At 45.2% G+C, this 27,442-nt stretch overlaps 1 protein-coding gene across 1 annotated transcript in view; it reads left to right on the top strand.

Annotated features, from left to right (window-relative positions):
- HACL1 (2-hydroxyacyl-CoA lyase 1) overlaps nucleotides 1–10,097 on the top strand; it is a 55,609-nt gene extending 45,512 nt beyond the window's left edge. Inside the window, exon 17 of the mRNA XM_073550720.1 lies at nucleotides 9,723–10,097. Coding sequence (XP_073406821.1) covers nucleotides 9,723–9,755 — 33 coding nt within the window. The 3' untranslated portion in view covers nucleotides 9,756–10,097. The remainder of the gene's footprint in view (nucleotides 1–9,722) is intronic.
- Nucleotides 10,098–27,442: the final 17,345 nt, after the last annotated feature.

The raw sequence follows: 27,442 nt of genomic DNA, 5'->3' as shown, positions 1-27,442 counted from the left end.
GTGAAAATAAAAAATAATTTTTTTTCCTCAAAAAAATGATTTTTAGCCAGCAATTTTTTTTTTTTCACAAGGGTACCAGGATAAATTGGACCCCAAAAGTTGTTGTGCAGTTTGTCCTGAGTACGCTGGTACCCCATATATGGGGGGAATCATTGTTTGCGCACACGTAAGGGCTCGGAATGGAAGTAGTGACGTTTTGAAATAGAGTTTGATGGAATGGTCTGAGGTCGTCGTTAGTTTGCAGAGCCCCTGATGTGCCTAAACAATAGAAACCCCCGACAAGTGACCCCATTTTGGAAACTAGACCCCCCCAAGGAACTTATCTAGATGCCTGGTGAGCACTTTGAACCCCCAAGTGCTCCACAGAAGTTTATAACGCAGAGACGTGAAAATTTAAAAAAAAAAATATATTTTCCCAAGGGTACCAGGAGAAATTAGACCCCCAAAGTTATTGTGCAATTTTTCCTGAGTACGCTGATACCCCATATGTTTGGGTAAACCACTGTTTGGGCACACGTCGGGGCTTGGAAGGGAGGGAGCACCGTTTGACTTTTTGAACGCAAAATTGGCTGGAATCAATGGTTGCACAATGTCGCGTTTGGAGACCCACTGATGTGCCTAAACAGTGGAAACCCCTCAATTCTAACTTCAACCCTAACCCCTACAGACCCCTAACCACAGCCCTAACCCCAAAACATCCCTAATCCCAACACACCCCTAACCCTAATTCCAACCATAACCCTAACCCTCGTTCCAACCCTAACCCTAATGGAAAAATAAAAATAATTTCTTTTTTCCCTTCACCCATGACAGCACCACATGAGAGAGGGATCCGCCCCGCCAGGACAGGAACCTACTGAAACATAAGGGGCGGCACCTCTCCCCCGCTTCAGTTGGGTTCCTGTCCTGGAAAGGAATCCCTCTGACAGCGGCGGTGCCTGTCAGGATGAAAAGACCCAGGGCCGTCCCGGCGTGTAAAAATGCAGGGCTGGCTTACCTGCGACGCTGGCCGTCGGCAGCTGGTAGCGCAGTCCCCGGGGTTTTTCCTCATACGGGCCCCGGGTTCGTGCGGGCACGTTCCGATGTCCTCCCTTCGGAGGTTCCTCCCTGTGCCGCCCTCCCCCTGCGCGCGCGCCCGTTCCTTCCCCTGCATGCAGGGGAAGCCGGGGGCAGAGACCGGCGTCTGACGTGGGAGCGCGACCGCTGACGTCATCAGGACGCGACGGTCATGGCGCCGGGCACGACACGGCGAGGAGAAGCGGCTGGCGGTCGCGGGGGGGAGGGGTAATGAGGGGCTCACTCACCGCATAAAAGAAGGAGCAGAAGCGGCTGCAGGGGTGACAATGGCGTCTCAGGAGGATCGCTCACCGTCCCCATTGTCCCTGCCCCCATCGCAAGCTTCTGGTCGCAAGAGCCGCTCAAGCGGCAAAAGCAGCAGCCGTCCGAGTCACCGATCGAGGGATTCCTCGAGATCAAAAGAGCGCAGAGCGCACGCTCCTTCGCAGCCCCAGAGCCCGGTATCCGTCTTTCCTGGGTGGTGAGTGATCTCCATGAAAGTTAGACAATAATAGGCCTTCCTATGTCTTGTTTTTTGTTTTTTTTTTAGGGAGGCAAAAAAGCTATAAGCAAAAAGAAAAATAGAGAATGTGCCATATGCCACAGCCCTTTAGCAAAAGACTACCAAAAGGACTTATGTGTCAGCTGTATCCAGCGGACTATGGCTGAAGAGGTGCCGAGCCTGGCAACAAACCTCAGATCGATAATAAAATCTGAGGTACAGGGCTCACTTAAAAAATTATTAAAAAAGAAGAGGAAGAGTAGGAAAGCCTCCCCGAGTTCCTCGTCAGGCTCCTCCTCTTCGGAGTATCAAGTTGAGCACGGGTCATCTTCATCCTCAGACAGTGATACGGGGGGCAGACCTTGCTTTCCCGTAGAAGATACGGACGCTCTCCTCAAAGCCATCAGGTCCACTATGGGCCTGCAAGAGGAGAAGGTAGAGAGATCACTGGAGGATGTAATGTTTGGCGGCCTGCAAGAAAGGAAGAAGCGTACCTTTCCGGTCAATGACAAGGTTCAGGCCCTAATCGAAAGAGAATGGAAGAAACCGGAGAAGTCAGGTAGCCTTCCCTCCTCTTCAAAGCGAAGATACCCCTTTGAGGCTAAAGACACGGACGTCTGGGACAAGGTCCCAAAGATTGACGCAGCAGTGTCTAGGTCTTCCAAGAAGTCGGCCCTGCCCCTGGAGGACTCAGGGGTTTTGAGAGATCCCTTGGATAAAAAAGCGGACTCATACTTAAGGCACACTTGGGAGGCAGCGGCAGGGGGTCTGAAACCGGCAATAGCCGGCACCTGCACAGCCCGGTCATTAATGGTCTGGTTGCAACAACTTGAAGAAAAATTAGCCTCCAAGGTACCAAGAGAGAAAATATTAGGAGAAATGTACTTGCTACACGGAGCTGCCGCTTTCTTGGCTGACACCTCCGCCGACTCAATGAGGTTAACGGCAAGAGCAGCGGGGCTATCGAACGCCGCAAGACGGGCGTTATGGCTCAAAGGCTGCCCTGGGGACATTCAATCTAAGGCGAAATTATGCTCGTTGCCATGTGATGGGCAGTTCCTGTTTGGGAAAAACCTGGATGACATCTTGGAGAAGGCCGGTGATAAAAAGAAGGGCTTCCCCAGATTCATGGGTGATCAAAGGAGACCGCCCTTTCGGAGGGGAAAGTTCAATCGGGGCCGTCCCCCGGGAGAGCGGAAAAGGTGGGACGACGAGGAAAAAAGAACCAGGGTTCATGTTTGGGGGAACTACCTCAACCGCCAAAAAATCCCCGCAATGACGCCAGCCCTCCGGTGGGGGGAAGATTGAAGCTCTTTTCTCAAGAATGGGAGAAAATATCGGCCAACAATTGGATTCTGAGCATTATAAAGAATGGCCTAAAAATCCCTTTCTTCCAGCATCCAAGAGCTTCATTTGTGGTGACCCCAGTCAGAAAGGAACCAGGAGAGCAATCAGCCATAGAAACAGAAATTTTAGGACTGTTGGAGAAACAAGTTCTAATAGAGGTCCCAAAAGATCAAGAGAGAAGGGGGTTCTATTCTCCCCTCTTCCTAATAAAAAAACCAGACCTCTCCTTCAGAACGATAATAAATCTCAGGCGCCTCAATCAATGGATCATGAACCAAACATTCAAAATGGAATCGGTGACTTCGGCCATAAAGCTGTTACACCACAACTGCTTCATGGCCGTAATAGATTTGAAGGATGCCTATTACCACATCCCGATGCACCCAGAATACCAGAAATACCTGAGGGTAGCCCTATACATCCAGGGCGACCTCAGGCACTTTCAATTTACAGCTCTTCCGTTTGGCATCTCCATAGCGCCAAGGATTTTTACGAAAGTAATAGCGGAAATGACAGCTTTCCTTCGAATCCACAATGTGATTATGGTGCCTTACTTGGACGATTTTTTGGTCATTGGCAATTCAGAACATCACTGCGCACATCAAGTAGAGAAAATAACAGAAACCCTGCAAAGACTGGGTTGGATGGTAAACTTAAAGAAATCAAAACTTCAACCCCTAAGGAAACAAACATTTCTAGGTTTCGTCTTGGACACCGACCGTCAAGTTTGTCTCTTGCCAGAGAAAAAACTAGAGAAAGTGAGAGAAATGACCCTTACAGCAATACAACAACCTCACATGACCCTAAGAAGGGCAATGTCCCTGTTGGGCACGCTAACAGCCTGTATCCCTGCGGTCAACTGGGCACAGTTTCATACCCGACAACTGCAGGCGGAAATCTTGTCAGCCCAGAAACGATTGAAAGGGCGTTTAGAAGGGAAGCTGGAACTTTCCGAAAAGGGGAAAAACTCTCTCACTTGGTGGCTAGACGGCACAAATTTAGCAGGAGGAACTTTGTGGCACAGGCCCGTGTCCGATGTAATATTGACGGACGCAAGCTCCTCGGGATGGGGGGCACACCTGAGAGAACAAATAGCCCAAGGGTCCTGGGGTCACCTAGAGCAGAAGGCTTCCTCCAACTTAAGGGAGTTAAGAGCGGTAAACAGAGCCTTGGGGGCATTCATTCCCATGCTACAGGGTCAAAATGTCCGAATTATGTCAGACAACAGGGTGGCAGTGGCGTATGTCAACCACCAGGGAGGGACAAGGTCAAACTCCCTAATGGACGAAGCCAAAAGAATCTTTCTCAAAGCAGAACAACATCTAACCTCCCTGACGGCCCTACACATCAAAGGGACAGAAAATGTTCAAGCCGACTTTCTAAGCCGCAACAAGTTAAAACAGGGAGAGTGGGCCTTAAATCGTGTAATATTCCAGAGGATAGTACAGTTATGGGGGCAGCCAGTGATCGACCTCTTTGCCACCAAAAACAACCGGCAGGTGAGGAGGTTCTGCTCATTAAACCCAGGGGAAAACCCGTGGGCAGTAGACGCTCTGCAAATCCCGTGGCTGTTCAAACTGAGCTATGCCTTTCCCCCAGTAGCGTTAATCCCGGCAGTGGTAAAAAAGATAAGAGACGAGCAAGCTAGAGTAATCCTCATAGCCCCGTTCTGGCCAAAAAGACCGTGGTTTTCACTACTGCAAATGATGTCTCTCTCGGACCCGTGGGTACTGCCAGAAATTCCAGATTTATTAGCTCAGGGGCCGATATTCCACAAACAAGTCAAGGGGTTCCATCTGACGAAGTGGAATTTGAGAGGGCACTTTTGAGAGATAAAGGTTTTTCCCCGGGGTTGGTGACTACTCTAATGAAAAGTAGAAAACCAATAACAACCAACATATATGGCAGGACGTGGAAGAAATTTCTACAATTCCTGGGAAAACCGTTAGGTCAAGAACTCCCAATCGAGTCCATCTTGGAGTTCTTGCAGGCAGGCCTACAGCTAGGCCTAGCGGTTAATACCCTCAAGGTACAGGTTTCAGCGCTGGGTGCATTATACAATTGCAATATAGCGGCAAACAGATGGGTAGCCAGGTTCATAAAATCTTGCCACAGATCTAGGCCAGTTTCCTTACCAAAAATAGCTCCATGGGATCTAAATCTGGTGCTGGAAGCCCTTACGAAGGAGCCGTTTGAACCCATACAGCAGATTTCAACTAAAAATCTCACCCTAAAAACCATCATTTTGGTAGCTCTAACGTCGGCACGTAGAGTTAGTGACTTGCAGGCCCTGTCAGTCAACCGACCATATACCCAGATATACCAGGATAGGGTGGTTATGAGAACAGACCCTGTTTACTTGCCGAAAGTAGTAACTAACTTTCACCGAAACCAAGAAATTGTCCTCCCTTCCTTCTGCGAGAATCCGAAAAACCCAGGGGAGGAGAAATTTCATAGCCTAGACGTTAAAAGAACCCTAGTGGAGTATATGTCTATAACCAGCCAGTGGAGGAGGTCCCAGTCCCTATTCGTAGCCTTCCAGGGTGCTAGGAAAGGTTATGGAGTGTCAAAGGGGACTATTGCCCGATGGATTAGGGAGGCCATTAGTGTAGCCTATTCAGCTAGTGGCGTCCCGGTTCCTGACGGCATCAAGGCTCATTCCACCAGAGCCGTGGCGACCTCCTGGGCTGAGAAAGCAGAGGTATCAATAGAGCAAATTTGTAAGGCCGCTACCTGGGCCTCACCCTCAACTTTCTTTAGACACTATAGACTAAATCTATCCTCCTCTGCTGACTTGACCTTTGGTAGAAGGGTGCTGCAAGCGGTGGTCCCTCCCTAAGGTGTTCGAAGTCTCCAGAATCTCTCATGTGGTGCTGTCATGGTTGAAGGGAAAACCACCATGGTTACTTACCGGTAGCCGGTTTTTCCGGAACCCATGACAGCACCCGTATATTTCCCCCCCTTTTTTCACCGTTTGGGTGTGCACAATAGTCGGGTGTATTTGTGTGATGTGGTGTTGGATAAATATGTAACTAACCGGGAAGTCCTCTCAAATGCTCTAATCCAACTGAAGCGGGGGAGAGGTGCCGCCCCTTATGTTTCAGTAGGTTCCTGTCCTGGCGGGGCGGATCCCTCTCTCATGTGGTGCTGTCATGGGTTCCGGAAAAACCGGCTACCGGTAAGTAACCATGGTGGTATGGTATTCTTTTAGCTGTTCCTGCCTATGGGGGTGATAAACGGGGGGTTTATTTACTTTTCATTCTATTTTGTTCACTGTGAAAGTTTATCACAGTGATCAAAATGAATGAAAGGAAATTGCAGCCGGCGGACGCACTGCGCATGCGCCCACCATTTTCCAGTATGGCGGCGCCCATGGTCCGGGACCGCGGGAGCCATAGCGGTACTCGGTGAGTACCAGGGGTGGGGACGATTGGAAGGCGGGGGGGGGGGGGGCAGATGACAGCGGCGGCACATCGCCGCTGTCATTCAGTGGCGGAGGGCAGATCGCCCCTGTTAACCGGTGGGGGGGGGGGGGGGTCGGATCGGTGTCACCAGCCATGTCCGATGCTACAGCAGCGTTGGACATGGCTGGATTGTAATATTTCATCAATATTACTATCGCTCTGATTGGCTGTTAAAAGTGAAACAGCCAATCAGAGCGATCGTAGCCACGTGGGGGCGAAGCCACGCCCCCCGTGGTGAAGTACAAAGCCCTCTGTATCTGCGGGTCGGGTGAGCTTTCAGTGACCTAGGTCACCCGCCCCGCAGGGGGGCTTTAAAGTCATGACGCCTCATAGGCGTCACTGGTCAGATTGGTACCAGTTTTCATGACGCTTGTGTGGCGTGATTGGTCGTGAAGGTGTTAATCAGTCAGACTCTAAGGCTAAGTGCACACGTACCGGAACTCTCGCGGAAATTACCGCGAGAATTCCATTCCGCGGGAAAATCGCATTTTAAATTCCCACGATTTTCCCGCGGAAAAACTAGCATTTTGCAAGCGTATTTAGCTTGCAAAACGCTAGCATTCTCCAAGCGATCGGGAGCATCGCTTGGAGAACTGATTGACAGGTTGGTCACACTCATCAAACATAGTGTTTGACAAGTGTGACCAACTTTTTACTACTGAGGCCGCCTATGCAGCATCAATAGTAAAAGATAAAATGTAAAAAATGGTATTATTCTTACCCTCCGACGTCCTGTGCAGGAGTTCCCAGCAATCCTTTGCGAAAATGCCCGCGATGACGTCCGTTCTCGCGGGATCGCGATGTCTCGCGGTAATTCGCGATGACGTCGCGCGGATGACCGCGAGAACGGACGCCATCGCGGGCATTTTTGCAAAGGACTACTGGGACCGGGAGCGTGGAGAGAGGCGGGAAGGCTGCACGGGATGCCGGAAGGTGAGAATAACAATATTTTTTTTATTTTTAAATTCTTTTTTTTACAGGGATATGGTACCCAAAGCCCGGAGGACAGTCTCCTCTCCTCCGGACCGTGGGTACCATCCGCAAATGTTCTGCTTACTTTTCGCATGGTGTGCACAGCCACATGCGGGAAGTAAGCGGAACAATGCATTCCTATGGGTGCGGGATCGCCGCAATTCCGCAAATTAATGAGCATGCTGCGGTTTTTACCGCAAAGCGATTCCGCCGCGGTAAAAACCGCAGCATTAGCACAGCATTGCGGAATCCCATAGGAATGCATGGGATGCTTATTTTTCGCGTTTTCGCGGCAAAATCACGCGGTTAAAACCGCCGCGGAAACGCAAAAAAAAGCCACGTGTGAACTCAGCCTTACATCTACATCATGGGCAAGACCAAAGAGCTTTATAAGGATGTCAGGGACAAGATCATAGACCTGCACAAAGCTGGAATGATCTACAAACCATAAGTAAGACGCTGGGTGAGAAGAAGACAACTGTTGGTGCAATAGTATGGAAATGGAAGAAATACTAAATGACTTTCAATCGACATTGATCTGGGGCACCATGCAAAATCTCACTTCGTGGAGTATCGTGGAGTATCCTTGATCATGAGGATGGTGAGAGATCAGCCTAAAACTACACGGGGGGGGGGGGGACTTGTAAATAATCTCAAGGCAGCTGGGACCACAGTCACCAAGAAAACCATTGGTGACACATTACGTTGTAACGGTTTAAAATCCTGCAGTGCCCTCAAGGTCCCCCTGCTCAAGAAGGCACATATTCAGGCCCATCTGAAGTTTGCCAATGAACACCTGGATGATTCTGTGAGTGATTGAGAGAAGGTGCTGTGGTCAGATTAGACAAAAATTGAGGTCTTTTGGCATTAAATCAACTTGCCGTGTTTAGAGGAAGAGAATTGCTGCCTATGACTCAAACAACACCATCCTCACTGTCAAGCATGAAGGTGGAAACATTATGTTTTGGGGGTGTTTCTCTGCTAAAGGCACAGGACTACTCCACCGCATCAATGGGAAAATGGATGGAGCCAAGTACCGTAAAATCCTGAGTGACAACCTCCTTCCTTCCGCCAGGACATTAAAAATGGGCCGTGGTGGTCTTCCATCAAAACAATGACCCAAAACATACAGCCAAGGCAGCAAAGGAGTGACTCAAAAAGAAGCACATTAAGGTCATGGAGCCAGTCTCCAGACCTTAATTCCATAGAAGACTTATGGAGGGAGTTGAAGCTTCAAGTTGCCAAGCAACAGCCTCAAAATCTTAATGATTTAGAGATGATCTGCAAAGAGGAGTGGACAAAAATTCCTCCTGACATGTGCGCAAACCTCATCATCAACTGCAAAAAAAAGTCTGACGGCTGTGCTTGCCAACAAGTGTTTTGCCACCAAATATTAAGTCTTGTTTTCTAGAGGGATCAAATACTTATTTCTCACTGCAAAATGCAAAGACATTTATAGAATTTATGCAATGTTTTTTTTTCTGGATTTTATTTTTGATACTCTATCTCTCAATGTTAAAATTAACCTACCCTTAAAATTATAGACTGTTCATGTCTTTGAGATTCCAAGTTTAAACAATGCTCAGCTTTAATATGGTTTAGTAGTGCATCAGACTGCTTCAGTTGTTCTTTTTGTAACCACTGATGTGACTTCCATGTGGATTGTCTACAATTATCTTGACACTGTGACCACTGATTGCTGTAGTCACTTGACTAATTTTTTACATTTTTAGGGTATGCTCATACTGCTGTATATTCTCTTCTGCAAGAGAATTGGACCTATTACATTAACGACACTCGGCTCAAACTCTTTCAGAGATTGAGCAAGTGCCAAATATGACCCATTTCTCTCACACGAGGTAATCTCGGCACAGATGCGGAAAAGATGGAGTACTTAATTTCTCTTTTTATTTTTTCCATTGTCTGTGTACACGCACATCTGACTGCACTCGGATGACATTCGAGTGTAGTCTGATGTTCCACACCCATCAACAGACTTGTGTGGTTAGACATGATCCAATCATCGGATGCACTTGCAGCATGCTGCAATTGTTTTCTCATGATAAATCGGCACTAGAAAAAAAAAATTGCAGATTTGCCATGCCCCATAGTATAGCATTGGACCGAGTGCTATCCAATAAAACATTGGCTAGCACTCAGCCGTGTTATACGCCATTGAGTGAAACCTAGAAAAATATTTTAGGATTTATTTGAATTAAATAATGTATACAGTAAAAACCGATTGCATTTCCAAACATATGATTGTGGTGGTCTTGTATGGGTGGCTCATGATGACTTTGTGTACTTGCTTTTAGGTTTCGTAAAGTAGGCAACATTTTATATTATCCCTTCTCATTTTAATTTTTTTTTCCCCCCCTCAGGAATTTCCTTGGCTGACCCGTTCCAATCTGTGATTGACTGCATATTAAGGACCATAGGAACGTGTGTCTCAGTCGTTGAGAGAAACGACCATTAATTCAAACCTGAACATTTAACTACTTTACCTTTCTATAATGTTGTAGAGATTAACCCTTAGTAGTTTAATTTCTTAATGAAGTGCTTACTGTATGATTACCTTTTTAGGATGGTTTCATTTATAAACTGAAATGATAAATAATTGTAACACTCCAATAACTAATGGAACATTTTCAATATTTATAACTATTCATTTTATATAAAGAAATTTTTTTTTTTAATTTGGATGACTGTACTTTATATTGACAAGGCAGACACCAATAAAATGTTATAAGAAGAAATTGTACTGGGTTTTCTTGTGAAAAGTTGCAAACAGAATGTTGACTTCTTACACAAACTATAGGCTCTGATGGAGGAAGAGAGGGAAACAGGAGAGGCACATGTACAAAAGAGGAGAGAAGCCACCTCTCTGTATTCTTGTATGTAGCACGGAGCAGACGCTGCCGGGAGCAATAGCAATAGTCTCTGACGTAGGGGAGAAATGCATACTACGCAAAGTGTAGGGAAGACGAGAGTGAGATCCAGTCCAGGGGATAAATCTTCAGATTTATTGATGTATTAAAACCTCTTTACATCCATATGTCATCCAAGGATAAGAACATCAAGGCTTTTTTGGAGCAGAAACTTGTTGATGTTCTAATTCTTGGACCAAATATTGATGGAAAGCTATTTTAATGCATTAATAAAGCTGAAGAGTTTATCCACTGGGCTGGATCTTACTACGAAAGGTCCGGTCATGTCTTCCATACACTTTTAGTGTAGTATATATATTTCTCCCCTCCTTCATGGATGTTTTATGGGAACTGGTCTACAAAGTTAGGCCAGAGTTATAACTAAAGAAGATAATTAGGTTTTTAAAATTGAAGGCAAAGCTATAAAATCTTAGGAGAAACCATCAATATGCCACTTTTTTTTTTTTTTTTTTTTTTTTTTTTTTAGGTTAGGCTGGTTTCACATTAGCGTTGAAACAACGCTGCGCACTGCGTCGGTAAGCCCCGCCCCGATCCGGCTCCCTGCCCACCCCATCCGGGATCACCGCCTACTATCGCATTTGCACGCATGCGATCGGCGCACCCTATCTTCAGCATAGGGTGCGCAGATCATGCGCTGCCAGTGTGAAAGTAGCGTGCTACGCACTTTTCACGGTGCGCCGTGCGCGCCGAAATGCAACATGTTGCATTTCGGAGCGCACGGCGCACCGTCAAACGTTCGCAGAACGCTACTTTCACACTGGCAGCGCATGTTCTGCGCACCCTATGCTAAAGATAGGGTGCGCCGATCGCATGCGTGCAAATGCGATAGTAGGCGGTGATCCCGGATGGGGCGGGCAGGGAGCTGGATCGGGGCGGGGCTTACCGACGCAGTGCGCAGCGTTGTTCCAACACTAATGTGAAACCAGCCTTAGTGATTTGATAGTTGCATCTTTCTCCCATCTTAAGTGAACTGGAAACCCTTGAATGCGTACATTGGATGCAGATTGACATAATGCTCTAAAATACCAATTTCGACATGTTGCATCAAGTTCATAGAAAGCTGGATATGCAGAAAGCTCACAATAGTAATAATGGCTTTACGTAGCCAGAATTTTCTAACTACAGTCTGCTGCTCTATTCCTTACAGTGAAAATGTGGAAACCCCTAGGCTGATGCCGATGGGATACACTGAGAAACGGGGGCAGAATAACTTAACATGCGTGATGTGGGGCGGGGAGCTTTCCTGGCTTATACGGCAAAGACTTAGAAAAGAAAATTTTATGTGAGGCAATCCAGTAATTGGTGTATGCTGCCCTTGCTGCTCACTCTCTAATTGCTCTGAACCCACTCCTATGTGCCTTTTGTGTAAGTATTAACACTTACAGAGGAACTGTCATTTTCATTTGTTTCATAATTCAATACTACACATGACGATTAGAAACTTGTAATATATCTTGTTGAAGAAAGACGCTTCTTTCTCCTCCTGGACTGATCATTCGCTCTCAATTGATGGGTAAAATCTGTTGTCAGTTAAGACAGATTTTCACATTACTGAGCTAGGAGATAGCAGTTAGTGCTCATGATGTACTATGGAGGAGCTAGAGGCAGACACGCACTTCCTTCCTTAAGTGCACTTAAAATGATAGTTACAGTTTAATGGTCTGAAGTCTTATTTATACAATCCACTTTCAGAGATTACCTTTATTTTAGGGAAAAAAATATTATAAACCCCAGGAAATGAAACTTGAGCGTTTTCACAGTATTATTTTTTAGTAAGAAACTTCAGTAATGTAAAAAAAATAACTGATTCACACACAGCCTTTTTTATAAAAGGAAGAATTTCTATAGCAAAGTACAGAAGACTGTATTAGAACTCATCTGTTTTATTAATTCACTTTACACATCCATACACACATACATGTCCCACCTCCTGATGGTAGCTTTCTATTCCTGGAAGTAAAAGGTTAAAGTGTTGAGTGGCGCTGGGAGCTGGTATCCAAGGTAAACAGCGGGTAACTAAGTGCCGCGCGTGCTTTAGTTACCCACTATTTACCTTGGATACCAGCTCCCAGCGCCAGCACGCTGGTATCCAAGGTACACAGCGGGTAACTAAGCGACGCGCGCTTGTTACCCGCGTCGTCGCTGGTGCTGATCGCTGGTGAGATCTGCCTGTTTGGCAGCTCACCAGCGATCATGTAGCGACACACCAGCGATCCTGACCAGGTCATATTGTTGTCGGGATCACTGGTGCGTCGCTGTGTGTGAGGGGGGCTTAAGTTTTAATAGGGATTTAACATTCCGCAGACGAGTTCTGCAGGCTGTGTTCCCTCCCTAAGAAATTAGTTGTTGATATTACTCCGGTGCTGCTGTCGTGGAAGGTGACTAGATAAAATAGAATTAGCCTTACCAGTAATTTGGTTTCTAGTAACCTTCCACGACAGCACTAATTTCCCTCCCTGTCTGATTTTATTGGATGATTCCTGCACTTTGGTGGTACTGTAACTATGCATGCTAGTGTTTCCAGAAAAAACACTGGTGGTTGTAGGAAGGGGGGGGGGAGTATTTAATCTGTGTTTCCTGTCCCCCACTAGGACAAGGAGACATCCTCCGATGCTGCTGTTGTGGAAGGTTCCTAGAGACCGAATTACCAGAAAGACTAATTCTATTTTTCTGAAAGTAGACATACCCCATATATGGCTGTATAGTACTGATTAGCCACACGGCAAGATTCAGGAGGCACTGAAAAGTTTGCAGACTCCATATACTTGCTTCGCATCTCTCATATCCTCCCTGGCTCACAACCCTAAACAGCTCTTCAACACTTTCAATTCTCTACTCCGTCCCACAGCACCTCCTCCCTCTCCTCTCATTTCTGCTAAAGACTTTGCCTCCTTCTTTAAGCAGAAGATCGATACGATCAGACAAAACTTTGGCCCGCAGCCCCCAATGCCCCTCTTAGCTGCTCAGTCCTGTTCTGCAAAAGCCAGCTTCTCCACCATGACAGAAGATCAGCTCTCCACCCTTCTGTCAAGATCACACCTCACCACTTGTGCCCTCGACCCACTCCCGTCCCACCTCATCCCTAACTTGGCCACAGTCTTCATCCCATCTCTAACACACCTCTTCAACCTTTCACATACAAATGGTGTCTTTCCCTCATCCTTCAAACATGCCTCAATCACACCCATCCTCAAAAAGCCCTCCCTTGATCCATCCTCTGTGTCTAACAATCGCCCAATATCTCTTCTCCCTTATGCCTCAAAACTACTGGAACAGCATGTATATCTTGAACTGTCCTCCCACTTCTCCTGTTCCCTCTGACTGGTTAGAATCTGGCTTCCGACCGCATCACTCAACTGAAACTGCCCTAAATAAAGTCACTACTTACTAACCGCCAAGAGCAAGCGACACTACTCTGTCCTCCTCCTGGACCTGTCCTCTGCCTTCGACACCATGGACCATTCCCTCCTGCTACAGATTCTCTCATCTCTTGGCATCACAGACTTGGCCCTATCCTGGATCTCGTCATATCTAACAGACCGAACATTCAGTGTCTCCCTCTCACACACCACCTCCTCACCTCGCCCTCTGTCTGTAGGTGTTCCACAAGGCTCTGTCCTAGGACCCCTCCTATTCTCCATCTATACCTTTGGCTTGGGACAGCTCATACAATCCCACGGTTTGCAGTATCACCTCTACGCTGATGACACGCAGATCTACCTGTCTGGACCCAACCTCACCTCCTTACTGATCGAAATCCCACAATGTCTGCTATCTCTGCCTTCTTCTCTGCTCGCTTTCTCAAACTGAACATGGACAAAACAGAATTCATCATCTTTCCCCCATCTCACTCTACCCCTCCACCAGACCTATCCATCATTGTCAATGGCTGCTCTCTTTCCCCAGTCCCGCACGCTCGGTGCCTTGGGGTGATCCTCGACTCTGCGCTCTCTTTCAAACCACATATCCAAGCCCTCGCCTCCTGCCGCCTCAAACTCAAAAATATCTCCCGGATCCGCTCATTCCTCAACCACGAAACCACAAAAACACTAGTGCATGCTCTTATCTCCCGCCTCGACTACTGCAACCTCCTCCTCTCTGGTCTCCCCTCTAGCACTCTGGCACCACTCCAGTCCATCCTACACTCTGCTGCCCGACTAATCCACCTGTCTCCCCGCTACTCCCCAGCCTCCCCCCTAGGCCAGGCCCTTCACTGGCTTCCTATTGCCCAGAGGCTCCAATTCAAAACCCTAGCCATGACATAGCCATCCAGAACCTGTCTCCTCCATACATCCGTGACATGGTCTCCAGGTACCTACCCGCACGCAACCTTCGATCATATCAATATCTCCTCTACTCTCCCCCCTTATCTCTTCTTCCCACAACTGCATACAAGACTTCTCCTGTGCTTCCCCCATACTCTGGAACTCTCTGCCGCAACACATCAGACTCTCACCATCAACGGAAACCTTCAAGAAGAACCTGAAGACCCACCTGTTCCAACAAGCCTACAGCCTGCAATGATCCTCGGTCTACTGAACCACCGAATGACCTGCTCTACCCTCTCCTACTGTATCCTCACCCATCCCTGTAGACTGTGAGCCCTCGCGGGCAGGGTCCCCTCTCCTTATGTGCTTGTGTCCCTTGTCTTACACATGTTTATTATACTTGTGTACATTTCCCCTTTTCACATGTAAAGCGTCATGAAATAGATGGCGCTATACAAATGCACAATAATATACAGATATGCCAGCAAAATACCCCTTCAAGTGGCCCCATTTTGGAAATTATACATATTTACAGGTGTAGCGATGATTCTGATTCCATGTGTCACTGGCTTACTGCAACAGAGAGGTGCCAGAAGACCTCAGCATCCGATTTCTCCTACTCCTCCACTGTTTAGAAGCACGTCACCTTCATATTAAACAGTGCAGGTTAATCTGCTCAATTGATAGCTCTTGGAAGCTTTCCTGCATTAAGGCTCTCAGCTGTGCACTGTTAGCCACTCCCATCTCCTATGTAATTTGGGCCCTGGCTAGCACTCATTGCCGGAGTAGCGTATTCTGGAGGGTTAGGAGATGGTGGTTTATGGTTGATGTTTGATAAGGTGTTTGGATTTATCTGAGACTGTTGCTAGGTTTTGACTGTGTGCTAGTTCCCCCCTTCTATTTATTTGTTTATTTTACTCATTTATATAGCGCCATTAATTCCACAGTGCTTTACAGACATTATCAGCACTTTCCCCAATGTGGCTCACAATCTAAATTCCCTATCCGTATGTCTTTGGAGTGTGGGAGGAAACAGGAGTACCCGGAGGAAACCCACGCAAACACGGGGAGAACATACAAACTCCTTGCAGATGTTGTCCTTGGTGGGATTTGAACCCTGGACCCCAGCGCTGCAAGGCTGCAGTGCTAACCACTGAGCCACCATGCTGTTCTACTTTGGTTTTACCCCATACTCCACTCTCCGGAGTTTACCTCTGTTGTTTGTGTGAGTATATTTGTATGATTGGTATTTTCCTTTATCCCTGTTTTGTATTACCTTGTCAGTCTGGTTTATGTATTACGGTACACTACTACTCCCCTCTTCCCTGAGTGGGGGAGGGTACTGACTTAGGGCACATTCCGGAGCTAAGGCAATGTACGTGGCACTGGCGTCTTCACCATCAGAAGTAATCTGGGGAACAGGGTGAGCTAGGGCACCCCTAGCGTTAGGGACAGGGAAGGAGCCCCTGGTCCTGGGACATACGACAAAGTAGTGACACCATAGGTGTTTTCCAGAAACAAGCAGCAATGGATGTTTGAGTGAAAATTGCAAGTCTGCTTTGTAGTGCCCAGTATGTTATGATAAGCTCATACTCATGGAGACTCGCACTGGTAAATTAGGTGGGCTCTCATTGCTACAGAAATGCCAAACCTGTGGATGCTAAATGTGGTTTAGGCACAATGTGGGGCCCAGAAGGGAGGGGGCATTTGGATTTGGGAATGCAAAATTTGCTGAATTTCTTTTGGGGGCTGAGGAGCCATTTCTCTTTTTCAGAGCCTGTGTGCTACCAGTAACAATAGAAGCCCCTTATATTTCCATTGACAAATGACAGACTTGAGTAGGGGCTTTTTTTGTGGATTAAGTTGAAGCTTTTATTGGGAACATTTTATATAACATTTGGGATCACATTTATCCTGCGCTCTACGCTGAGGAGTTACATCGAGGTTTCCATCTAAATCTCCGAATGATGTGATTTCAGATGAAACCTCAGAGGGAACCATGCACTATAATAAGGCAGCAGAGTTACCTGGACTCTGGCTGGCCTCTATTCAGCGGTGTCCCTCTTTTCAGAGGTGCACAAAACTATGGCGGATTGCGCTTTTATGCAGGCCTAAAGACACATCGCCAGATCGTAGGCCAGACGACGTCCACCGTGCCTCCATTTGCCTCATTATAGGGAATCTTCCACTGGGGGGGTTCCATCTCATTCACATATTTTAGAGATTTACACGGAAACCCCGGTTCAGGATGCAGTGGGCTTTGTTTTGATGTTTAGTGGTAGGACTCGCAAGTGTGAGGACCCCTGACATGGGTTGTGAGCTTGCGTATTGAGGCCATAATATCAACTAATACCTTACATATATTGATTTGTTTTTGTGCAGTTTATATATTTTTCAGGGTGCAGTTGGGCCCGAATGGCTCTGTAACTGTGGCCTCTGTTCACACAGGATGCATTTGGGAGGCACTGGACAGCCCACCTGATCTAAAAGTATGGATGTTGTTAATAGGCTGTAAGCCGGATGCTCTGCATTACCTGTGTGAATAATGCTGAATACAGACTTTTTTGTGTGCACTAGTATACCAGACAAACACCCTCACCATGGATTGGTAGGTTGAGAGTGATTGCTATATTGGTATTACTGGACCTGTGTTGCTGCCATAATTACTTGGGTCCACTGAATCCTGATAGTGCATTTGCTTTAAGCCCTAGGCAGGTAAGCATCTCTGTCTTTTTTCAGTGATTCTTTAATATTTTTGAAGGATTTTTTAGTCCTTTTTGTGTCAGTGAGCTTTACATCTCTACACTATATATACAGTTTCACTCTATAGTCCTTAACACAGTATATATTGTGGCGCTGTGTATATTTGTATATTTCTCCTGTCTTGTATACATGGTTTAATTCTCAGTATCTGCTCTTGTGTGTGTGTGTGTGTGTGGTGGCTCATTATACTGTATGGAGCACTATGTGGTACATATCATACTGTATGGAGCATTATATGGGGCTCATTATTTTGTATGGCGCAATATACTGTCTGGTTTCTGACCTATTGTCTGTGGTAAAGGGGCCCAATGAGACTCTTTCACCAGGGACCCACAAAAAGTATGCATTGCACAGTACCGTTTCTCCTGTCCTGTATATATACACTGCACAGTAAACACTCCTCCTGTCCTGTGTAATATATAGTGTATGTATATATATAGTGTATGTATATATATATATATATATGTATATATATATATATATATATATATATATATATATATATATAGCAAAGTACCACTTCTCCTGTCTTGTTGTCGAAGAGGTGACATTGGACTTTGGGAGGGTCAATATTGGTTTAGTATTTTCAATATTACTATGGCCAAATAAAAATAAAATATTGGAAAAGATGTTTAAATGGATTATCCCAAGTAATCCCCTCTCCTCTGGATAAGGGATAACTTTCCAAATGCTGGAGATCCAACTGCTAGGACCCCATGATCCTGAAAATCGGAGCTCTGTAGAGCACCATGTAAATGCGACTGTGGTCGATCATACGCACTGTGGCGCCATTCACATTTGGCTCTTTAAATATCCCCGTTTAGGAGAGTGAGGGGCAAGACAAAGTAAAGCAAAATTCACTGATCGGGTGGGGCGTGTTATAGTTTGTGGGCTGATGGGGTTTGTGTGGCAGCGCTGTTTTTTTTGTCCCAGTCCGGCCCTGATACGGAATGCACATGTATGACAAGTGAGAAAGAAATCATCTCACTTTTCTTGATGAAAATTGAACTGTTTTTTTTTTTCTATTGCCTTGTGACCCTAGCATAATAGTATCTTCTGGCACAGAGATCCACATGCAGTATTATTTGGAAGCCACATTCTATGTGTGGCATAAGTGTCCATAAAGTTTAGATAAATGATTGCAAATCCCAAATATAATAAGTTTATGAGGGTAGACTGACACTCCCTCAATATCTGCAAATCAAGAAATCTAAATTGGGCTGCTAAATTGTCAGTATGGTTGGTAACCACTAGAGGTCAGAATACCCAAACTTTGCAATAGATGTACGCTTGTATGCGGTAGAGAGCTGGTAAAAAAAAAAAATCGATCTTTTTATTAAAAAAGAAATAAAATAACTTAAGGAAGCATTTCTAAGTGATAAAGTGGATATTTATTCACTGAATTTAACTGGAGTATGTACTTCCACCAAATTTTGCATAATTTAGTATGACACACGATTATAATAAAAGCTTTATAATGTATTTTACTCACCTGTCTCGGCTCCAGCCCCGCATCTTTGTCTCTTTAACTATGGACAATCCTATTATAGTAGTCCACTTCAGGTTTCTCCGGTAACCTCGCAAACTCCTCTATCAATATTACACTACGCCTTTAAAGACCAACTCAGGAAGAGTTCAGGTGTTAGCATTGTCCACTGCTGCATCAAGTTGTTTAGGAGATTTTCTCTACTTCATTTGGCTGACCTCATATTTTTTTACTACTTCTGACTTCTTGCTACAACTGCCATTATTTCCAGGATGAACCCAACATACTAAGCTCTATAGACACGTTCCTCTCAGCATGCAAGTTACCAAGTCCTAACAACTATTCTCAGTCATGTTCACATCTGGCCGCTGCAATCAAGGCAACACATCTCTTCAAGTATGTCTCCAGTTTGCAATTGCTTCTGTTACATCGCTACAATTTAAGATTGCCCTGCTGGAAAACACTAGATTACCTTTACTTCTCATTTACATCCCTACTATTAACCACTGCCCTTCTGGAATATATTAGATTCCTGCCAGAAGATACCAGTTTCCTAGACCGTTAACGTTCCCATGTGTATTTGCACACCTGGCTCTGCCTTATCTTTGCTCCCTGCTCCACTTATGTCTGCCATCTTGCATATACAGCTGTCATCTTTGCTAATTCACATATTGTCCATCAAGACCTGCTGATGTGCACCTTCACCTCTGGCCTGTGCTGCTTTCCCAGACCTCAGCAGGTCATCTCAGCCCATGGATTCTAAAGATGCAGCAACATCAATACCGTTGATACTGATTACAGAACGTCTATTTGGACATGTTCTGCAACTTGCTATAAGCCACCAGGAGATCATCCGGGCTGCATATGACCTCTCAGCTAGTATAAATGCATTGTTTCAAATGCTTACTACACCTGGCTTCTCAACCCCTGCCAAAGCCACCCTCACATCCAGGACATTCTCTTTGGGAACCATTTTGATAGTGACTTAGTGCATGGTAGGGTTTGATCTTTGTCCTCAACAATTTATTTCTGACTAATTATAAGTGGCATATACTGTATATTTTTGGAGGTTTGCACTTGATCCACAACAATTTTTTTCTGACTAGTCCTAAGTAGTATATATTTTTTTTTTCTTTGTTGTCTGGAGATACCTTGGATTGGACCACACCATTTTGGGAAGGGCATGAAAATAACGTAGGGGATTTAGTTAACAAAACTTTGGAAAAAAAAGTAAAAGCCATCCTACCATATCACGGTGACCCTATTCAGGACGATCGAAACCGCTAGTATTAAAACCTTACCATTTGTCATGTTATGTACATGTAGATAAGGGCTGAGAAGGCCTGAGACCTGGCTAATGTACACCAAGCCATGGGGGACTACATGAATGTAATGGGCAACTCAAAGAAAAAGCAGGCCAGACCTTTATTTGCACAGAGTGCAAAAAAAAACTGAAGCAAAAAAAATGAACTGGAATATAAGTTGGTGTGCATGCAGTTTGTACGCATTTTCACACTGGCCACTAAACGGACAAAACCCAAGATAAAAACATAATTAGAAAATACTCTTCAGTAAATAAATAAATAGCCCTAGTGCATGAAAATAATATATGGTGCTTAGTTAATGTAATTTTGATTAAAAAAATGTCCCACAATGTCACGATAACCCTATTCGGGATGGTGTGCAAACAAAGGTGTGGCCTCCCATTTCTTTGAACTGGGCATTGCATTCATTTATTTCCCCATGGCTTGGTGTACATTAGCCGGATTTCAGTCCTTGTCAGCCCTTATTCACATGTAATTCACTTGACAAATGGTAAGGTTTAAATACAAAAAGTTAGGACCATTATGAGTAGGGTCACCATGATATGGTAGAGTGGCTTTTGCATTTTTTTAATAAAAATTTGGCTAACCAAGCACCCTATATTATATTATTTTCATGCACTATTGCTAGTTATTTGCTTATGTTTTTATCTTGGGTTTTATCTGTTTAGTAGCCAGTGTGAATATGTGCCCACATGCTGCATGCACACCAACTTATATTCCAGTTCATTTCTTTAAGTTTTTAATTTTGAATGGAAATGATCATATGATGCATTATCTACCTTACGTCCTGTCTGCCTTTGATAAAGTGTTTGAGCCAGGTAATGTCATGAAAAAAAAATCAAGATTCTTATATCCTGTATTTGACAGCTTCTTCTAAATCTCCTACCAGAGAGGCACTACAGGAAACCAATGAAGTTGGCCAAAAGAAATTGTCCAAAAGATCCCTGTTGTGAGTTCATTTTCCCCTCCGTCACTGAGGCCTGTGAACTCCCTATTCTAGTGAAGGAAGGTAGTGAGCCTGATTAGCAGGCACCTGGGACTAATGAAGATGATTGGCTGAGTGGAGTCACTGACTGGATTTAAGGCAGCCTACACCCTTTCTGCCCTGCGGGTGATTTCTCTGTGGACTCTTGGACACCAGTCTGATTCCTGCTCTCCTAAAGCTAAGTTTTCTGTTTTGCCTTTTTGCATTTAAGATTTGTTTTTGTTTTTCTTGCTTTTTGGATTCTGCCACTCCTTGCTGGAGTGTGCAGTGTTCTGCTAGCTCTGTCTTCTGAAAGTACCTGAGTGCTGATTTAGTTTTTGAAGCTTAGTTGCTTCAGGGCCATTTTTATATCAGCTTGTTGGCTTTTGTCTCTGATAGGGTTTTGGCAGATTGCAGACAGCAGCCTTCCTATCTAGGTAGTTTTTGGGCCCCGTCTTTGATCAGCCTGTCTTTCTGTCTGTGTAAGTGTTTTCATCTTGCTTCACCGTCATATGTGGGGGGCTGCCTATTGCTTTGGGGTCTGCTCTGGGGCAGTTAGATTTCCCCTTTCCTTCTTTAGGCCTATGTATCTCTCCGGCTGTGATCGAGGGGTCTAGGTCATCGTAGGAACCCCCCACGGCTACTGCTAGTTGTGTTGATAGGTTCAGGGGTCTGCAATCTGATAGTTGCCAACTTCTCTGGTTTTCTGGACTTAGCTAGCATTTCTGTTTTTGCCTCCTACGGTGACTCATTCATAACAGAATCACCCGCCAAACCGCAGATCCTGGGGTACTCAATAGCAGGAAAGAATTGTGTTTAAAAAAAAAAAAGTGTGTATATTCTTTCCTCTATATCTCTGAGGCCGTAGGGGGAATTTTTTTTTTCTCTCAATGGAGATAAAGCAAGTGTCTGATCGTGTGGAGCAGCTCGCTGCTGAAGTGCGAGGAATTTCCACCTATCTTGCTCGTTCACATGCTGTTGAACCAAAGATCCCCACACCTGATGTATTTTTTGGGGATCGATCTAAATTTTTGAGTTTCAAAAATAATTGTAAATTATTTTTTGCTTTGAAGCCTAACTCGTCAGGGAGCCCCACGCAGCAGGTTAAAATTGTCATCTCTTTGCTGCGCGGCGATCCCCAGGATTGGGCGTTTTCTTTGAAACCAGATGACCCTATTCTGACTAATGTGAATGCATTTTTTCAAGCCTTGGGGTTGCTGTACGACGAACCTAATGCTATTGATCAGGCTGAAAAGACCCTGTTAGCATTGAACCAGGGTCGAGAATCTGCAGAGTTGTACTGTCAAAAATTCCAAAAGTGGGCGGTCCTTACTACCTGGAATGATAGTGCCTTGGCTGCTCTCTTTCGGAAGGGTTTGTCAGAAGCCGTAAAAGATACTATGGTGGGATTTCCTGTTCCCTCTGGTCTGGACGATTCTATGTCTTTAGCCATTCAGGTTGATCGGCGTTTACGTGAACGCAGGATTACACGAGAGGTGTTGCCACCGGTTGAACAGACGTCTGAACCTATGCAATGTGATAGAGTTTTGTCTAAGGCGCAACGTCAGGAGTTTAGAAGGCGTAATAAGCTGTGTTTTTTTCTGTGGAGATGCCTCACATATTATTTCTGTTTGTCCTAAACGTGAGAAACGCTTTGCACACACGTTTTCTGTTGGTGGGGTTCAGCCTAAGTTTCTTTTGGCGATTACTCTGATCTGTTCCCTGTCCACATTTTCCGCCAAGGCTTTTGTGGATTCGGGAGCAGCGCTAAACCTAATGGACTTGGATTTTGCTAAACGTTGTAGATTTCCGTTGACACCTCTGCAGACGCCTATCCCTTTGAGGGGGATTGATGCTACCCCTCTGGCTAAAAATAAACCTCAGTTTTGGACCCAGTTGGTCATGCGGGTCGCCCCAGACCACCAAGAAAATTGCAGATTTTTGGTGTTGCATGGTCTGCATGATGCCGTTGTTCTGGGGTTTCCCTGGTTGCAGATTCATAATCCAGTTTTGGATTGGAAGTCTGTGTCTGTGGTGAGTTGGGGTTGCCGGTGTACCTTTAGTGAGGCTCCGTTTTTTTCCACCTCTCCTCAGTCGCATGAGGTTCCTGACTATTTGGCGGACTTCTATGATGTATTTAGTGAGAATGAGTCTGCGTCCTTGCCTCCTCATTGGAGTTATGACTGTGCAATTGAACTAAGCCCGGGGTGTAAATTTCCTAAGGGTCGGCTCTTCAATTTATCTGTACCCGAGCACGAGGCTATGCGGTCCTATATTAAGGAGGCGTTGGAGAAGGGTCATATTAGACCATCCTCTTCACCCTTAGGTGCCGTTTTTTTTTTTTGTGGCCAAGAAGGATGGTTCTTTAAGGCCTTGTATTGATTATCGTGCCCTCAATAAAATTACTATTAAATATCAGTATCCGTTACCCCTGATTTCGGATCTATTCTCTAGAGTCAGAGGTGCTTGCTGGTTTACCAAGCTTGATCTCAGGGGGGCGTATAATCTTATCCGCATTAAGCAGGGGGATGAATGGAAGACGGCGTTTAATACTCCGGAGGGACATTTTGAGTACCTGGTGATGCCTTTTGGGCTCACTAATGCCCCTTCTGTCTTCCAGTGCTTCATGAACGATATTTTCCGAGACTTTGTCGATAAATTTTTGATTATCTATCTGGATGATATTTTGATCTTCTCCAAGGATTGGGATGCTCATGTGGAACATATTCGGACTGTGTTCCGGATCTTGAGAGAGAATTCTCTGTATGTCAAAGGATCAAAATGCCTTTTTGGAGTACAGAGGATTTCTTTTTTGGGATTTATTTTGTCTCCATCAACTATTGAAATGGACCCGGCCAAGGTACAGGCCATTTATGATTGGGTTCAGCCAACTTCTTTGAAGGCCCTCCAGAAGTTTTTGGGTTTTGCTAATTTTTATCGGAAATTTATAGCAAAATTTTCTAGTATTGCCAAACCATTGACTGACCTGATCAGGAAGGGTGCGGATGTGTTGAATTGGTCTCCGGAGGCGGTTGCTTCCTTTCAGGAGCTGAAGCGTAGATTTACCTCCGCCCCGGTTCTGCGGCAACCTGATGTCTCACTCCCGTTTCAGGTAGAGGTGGATGCTTCTGAGATTGGTGCAGGAGCAGTGTTGTCCCAAAAGGATCCGGTAACATCTAAAATGAATCCCTGTGCTTTCTTTTCCAGAAAGTTCTCTTCATCTGAACGTAACTATGATGTGGGGAATCGGGAACTGTTGGCCATGAAATGGGCATTTGAGGAGTGGAGACATTGGTTGGATGGAGCCAAACATCAAGTTGTGGTCCTCACTGACCACAAAAATTGGATTTACCTAGAGTCGGCTAAACGCTTGAACCCTAGACAGGCTAGGTGGGCCTTGTTTTTTACATGTTTTGATTTTGTGGTCTCTTTCCTTCCTGGAACTAAGAATGTCAAGGCAGATGCCCTCTCTAGGAGTTTCTTTGCTGATTCTCCTGTGGTGACCAAGCCTGCTACCATCTTAGGCGAAGGGGTAGTTCTTTCTGCCATCTTGCCCGATTTGAGACTTTCTCTGCAAGAGTTCCAGGAGGACAAACCTGAGCATTGCCCCAGTGGAAAGTTGTATGTTCCTGACCAGTGGAAGAAGAGAGTGATGTCTGAAGTTCATTGCTGTGCATTGGCTGGTCATCCGGGTATTTTTGGTACTAGAGATCTGGTGAGTCGCTCTTTTTGGTGGCCCACCTTGTCTCATGATGTCAGGAATTTTGTGCAGTCCTGTGGGACTTGCTCCCGGTCTAAATCTTGTTCTCGCTCTAGTGGGTTGTTGATGCCTTTGCCGGTCCCCAGGAGGCCTTGGACCCATATTTCAATGGATTTCATCTCTGATATGCCGGTCTCTCAAAGAATCACTGTTATTTGGGTGATTTGTGATAGGTTCTCTAAGATGGTTCATCTTGTACCACTCCCTAAGTTGCCATCTTCCTCTGAGTTGGTGCCCCTGTTTTTGCAACAGGTGGTTCGCTTGCACGGGATTCCTGAGAACATTGTATCTGACAGAGGAGTTCAATTTGTGTCTAAATTTTGGAGGACTTTCTGTTCCAAGCTGGGAATTCAGTTGTCCTTCTCCTCTGCTTTTCACCCTCAGACCAATGGGCAGACAGAGAGAACAAACCAGACCTTGGAGTCGTATTTGAGATGTTTTATTTCCGCTGATCAGGATGATTGGGTTTCATTTTTGCCCTTGGCCGAATTTGCTTTAAATAATAGAGCTAGTTCTGCCACTTTGATGTCACCTTTTTTTTGTAACTATGGGTTTCATCCTCGATTTTCTTCAGGGCAGGTGGAGCCCTCTGCCTGCCCAGGTGTTGACACTGTGGTGGAGAGAATGCACCACATCTGGGACCAAGTGGTGGATAAGTTATCTCTCTCCCAGGAAAAGGCCCAGCGGTTTTCCAATCGACATAGGACCATTGGTCCCCAGTTTAAGATTGGTGATATGGTGTGGTTATCATCAAAAAATATTGCTATGAAGGTGGCTTCTCCTAAGTTTAAGCCTAGATTTATTGGACCTTACAAGATTTTGGAGATTATTAATCCGGTCTCTTTTCGTTTGGCTCTTCCTGTCACATTTAAGATCCATAATGTGTTCCATAAGTCCTTGTTGAAGAGGTTTGTTGAGCCAGTTGTGCCTGAGGTGGCACCTCCGGACCCTGTATTGGTTGAAGGTAACTTGGAATATAAGGTAGAGAAAATTCTGGATTCCCGTCTGGTTAGACGGAGACTCCAGTATTTGGTTAAGTGGAAAGGTTATGGTCAGGAGGATAATTCCTGGGTCTCTGCCTCTGATATTCATGCCAAAAGATTGGTGTGTGCCTTTCATCGAGCTCACCCTGATCGCCCTGGTAGCGTTGTTGAGGGTTCGGTGACCCCTCCTCAAGGGGGGGTACTGTTGTGAGTTCATTTTCCCCTCCGTCACTGAGGCCTGGTGAACTCCCTATTCTAGTGAAGGAAGGTAGTGAGCCTGATTATCAGGCACCTGGGACTAATGAAGACGATTGGCTGAGTGGAGTCACTGACTGGATTTAAGGCAGCCTACGCCCTTTCTGCCCTGCGGGTGATTTCTCTGTGGACTCTTGGACACCAGTCTGATTCCTGCTCTCCTAAAGCTAAGTTTTCTGTTTTGCCTTTTTGCATTTAAGATTTGTTTTTGTTTTTCTTGCTTTTTGGATTCTGCCACTCCTTGCTGGAGTGTGCAGTGTTCCGCTAGCTCTGTCTTCTGAAAGTACCTGAGTGCTGATTTAGTTTTTGAAGCTTAGTTGCTTCAGGGCCATTTTTATATCAGCTTGTTGGCTTTTGTCTCTGATAGGGTTTTGGCAGATTGCAGACAGCAGCCTTCCTATCCGTTCCTATCTAGGTAGTTTTTGGGCCCCGTCTTTGATCAGCCTGTCTTTCTGTCTGTGTAAGTGTTTTCATCTTGCTTCACCGTCATTATATGTGGGGGGCTGCCTATTGCTTTGGGGTCTGCTCTGGGGCAGTTTGATTTCCCCTTTCCTTCTTTAGGCCTATGTATCTCTCCGGCTGTGATCGAGGGGTCTAGGTCATCGTAGGAACCCCCCACGGCTACTGCTAGTTGTGTTGATAGGTTCAGGGGTCTGCAATCTGATAGTTGCCAACTTCTCTGGTTTTCTGGACTTAGCTAGCATTTCTGTTTTTGCCTCCTACGGTGACTCATTCATAACAGATCCCTGTGCCTTACTGAAGTGTTAAGTCTATATTGTAGTGAAAATGATCACTCTAGCTTGGAATGTTCTAAGGTCAAGGCTAAAGTGGGAAACTTTCAGACCCCAAATGAAAAAGGATGGATCGGATTGGAGTAAACTCTGTACTACACTACAGACAATCTTTTTGGGCATATGTTCATTATGTCTAATTCCTCTTTTTAGTTTATGGGACAAGCCTATCTGATTTTTATGTTTCTTTGTGGAATCCTTTGAAACTAATTTCTCTAATGGCTCCACAAGTTTTGATGGTCTATCCAATTCTGGACTTTTCAGAGTAGTTTCAGTTTCATGTTGAGGACATTTCTTTTTTTAGTTTTCAATTTGTGTGGTATTACATGAAGAAACAGAAGGACTTCCGGAAGCCTACATTTACAGAAGATCTGGGGTTAGTTCTCTAAGATCCCTGCCAAGTTACTTTAAATACTGCATACTGTACCTAGAAACATTTAGACTTTGGTGTTGTTTTAAAGGCAAAGATTGTCACATCAAATACTGATTTGATTTTTTTATTTAATCACTTTGCTAATAAAAATAAAACTATTAGCACTTCTATTTTTGAAAGCATTT

Source organism: Dendrobates tinctorius, unplaced genomic scaffold (assembly GCF_039654945.1).
Source record: "Dendrobates tinctorius isolate UK_male_01 unplaced genomic scaffold, ASM3965494v1 ptg000167l, whole genome shotgun sequence".
Taxonomy (NCBI): domain Eukaryota; kingdom Metazoa; phylum Chordata; class Amphibia; order Anura; family Dendrobatidae; genus Dendrobates; species Dendrobates tinctorius.
This window is presented reverse-complemented; position numbering and strand designations above follow the sequence as displayed.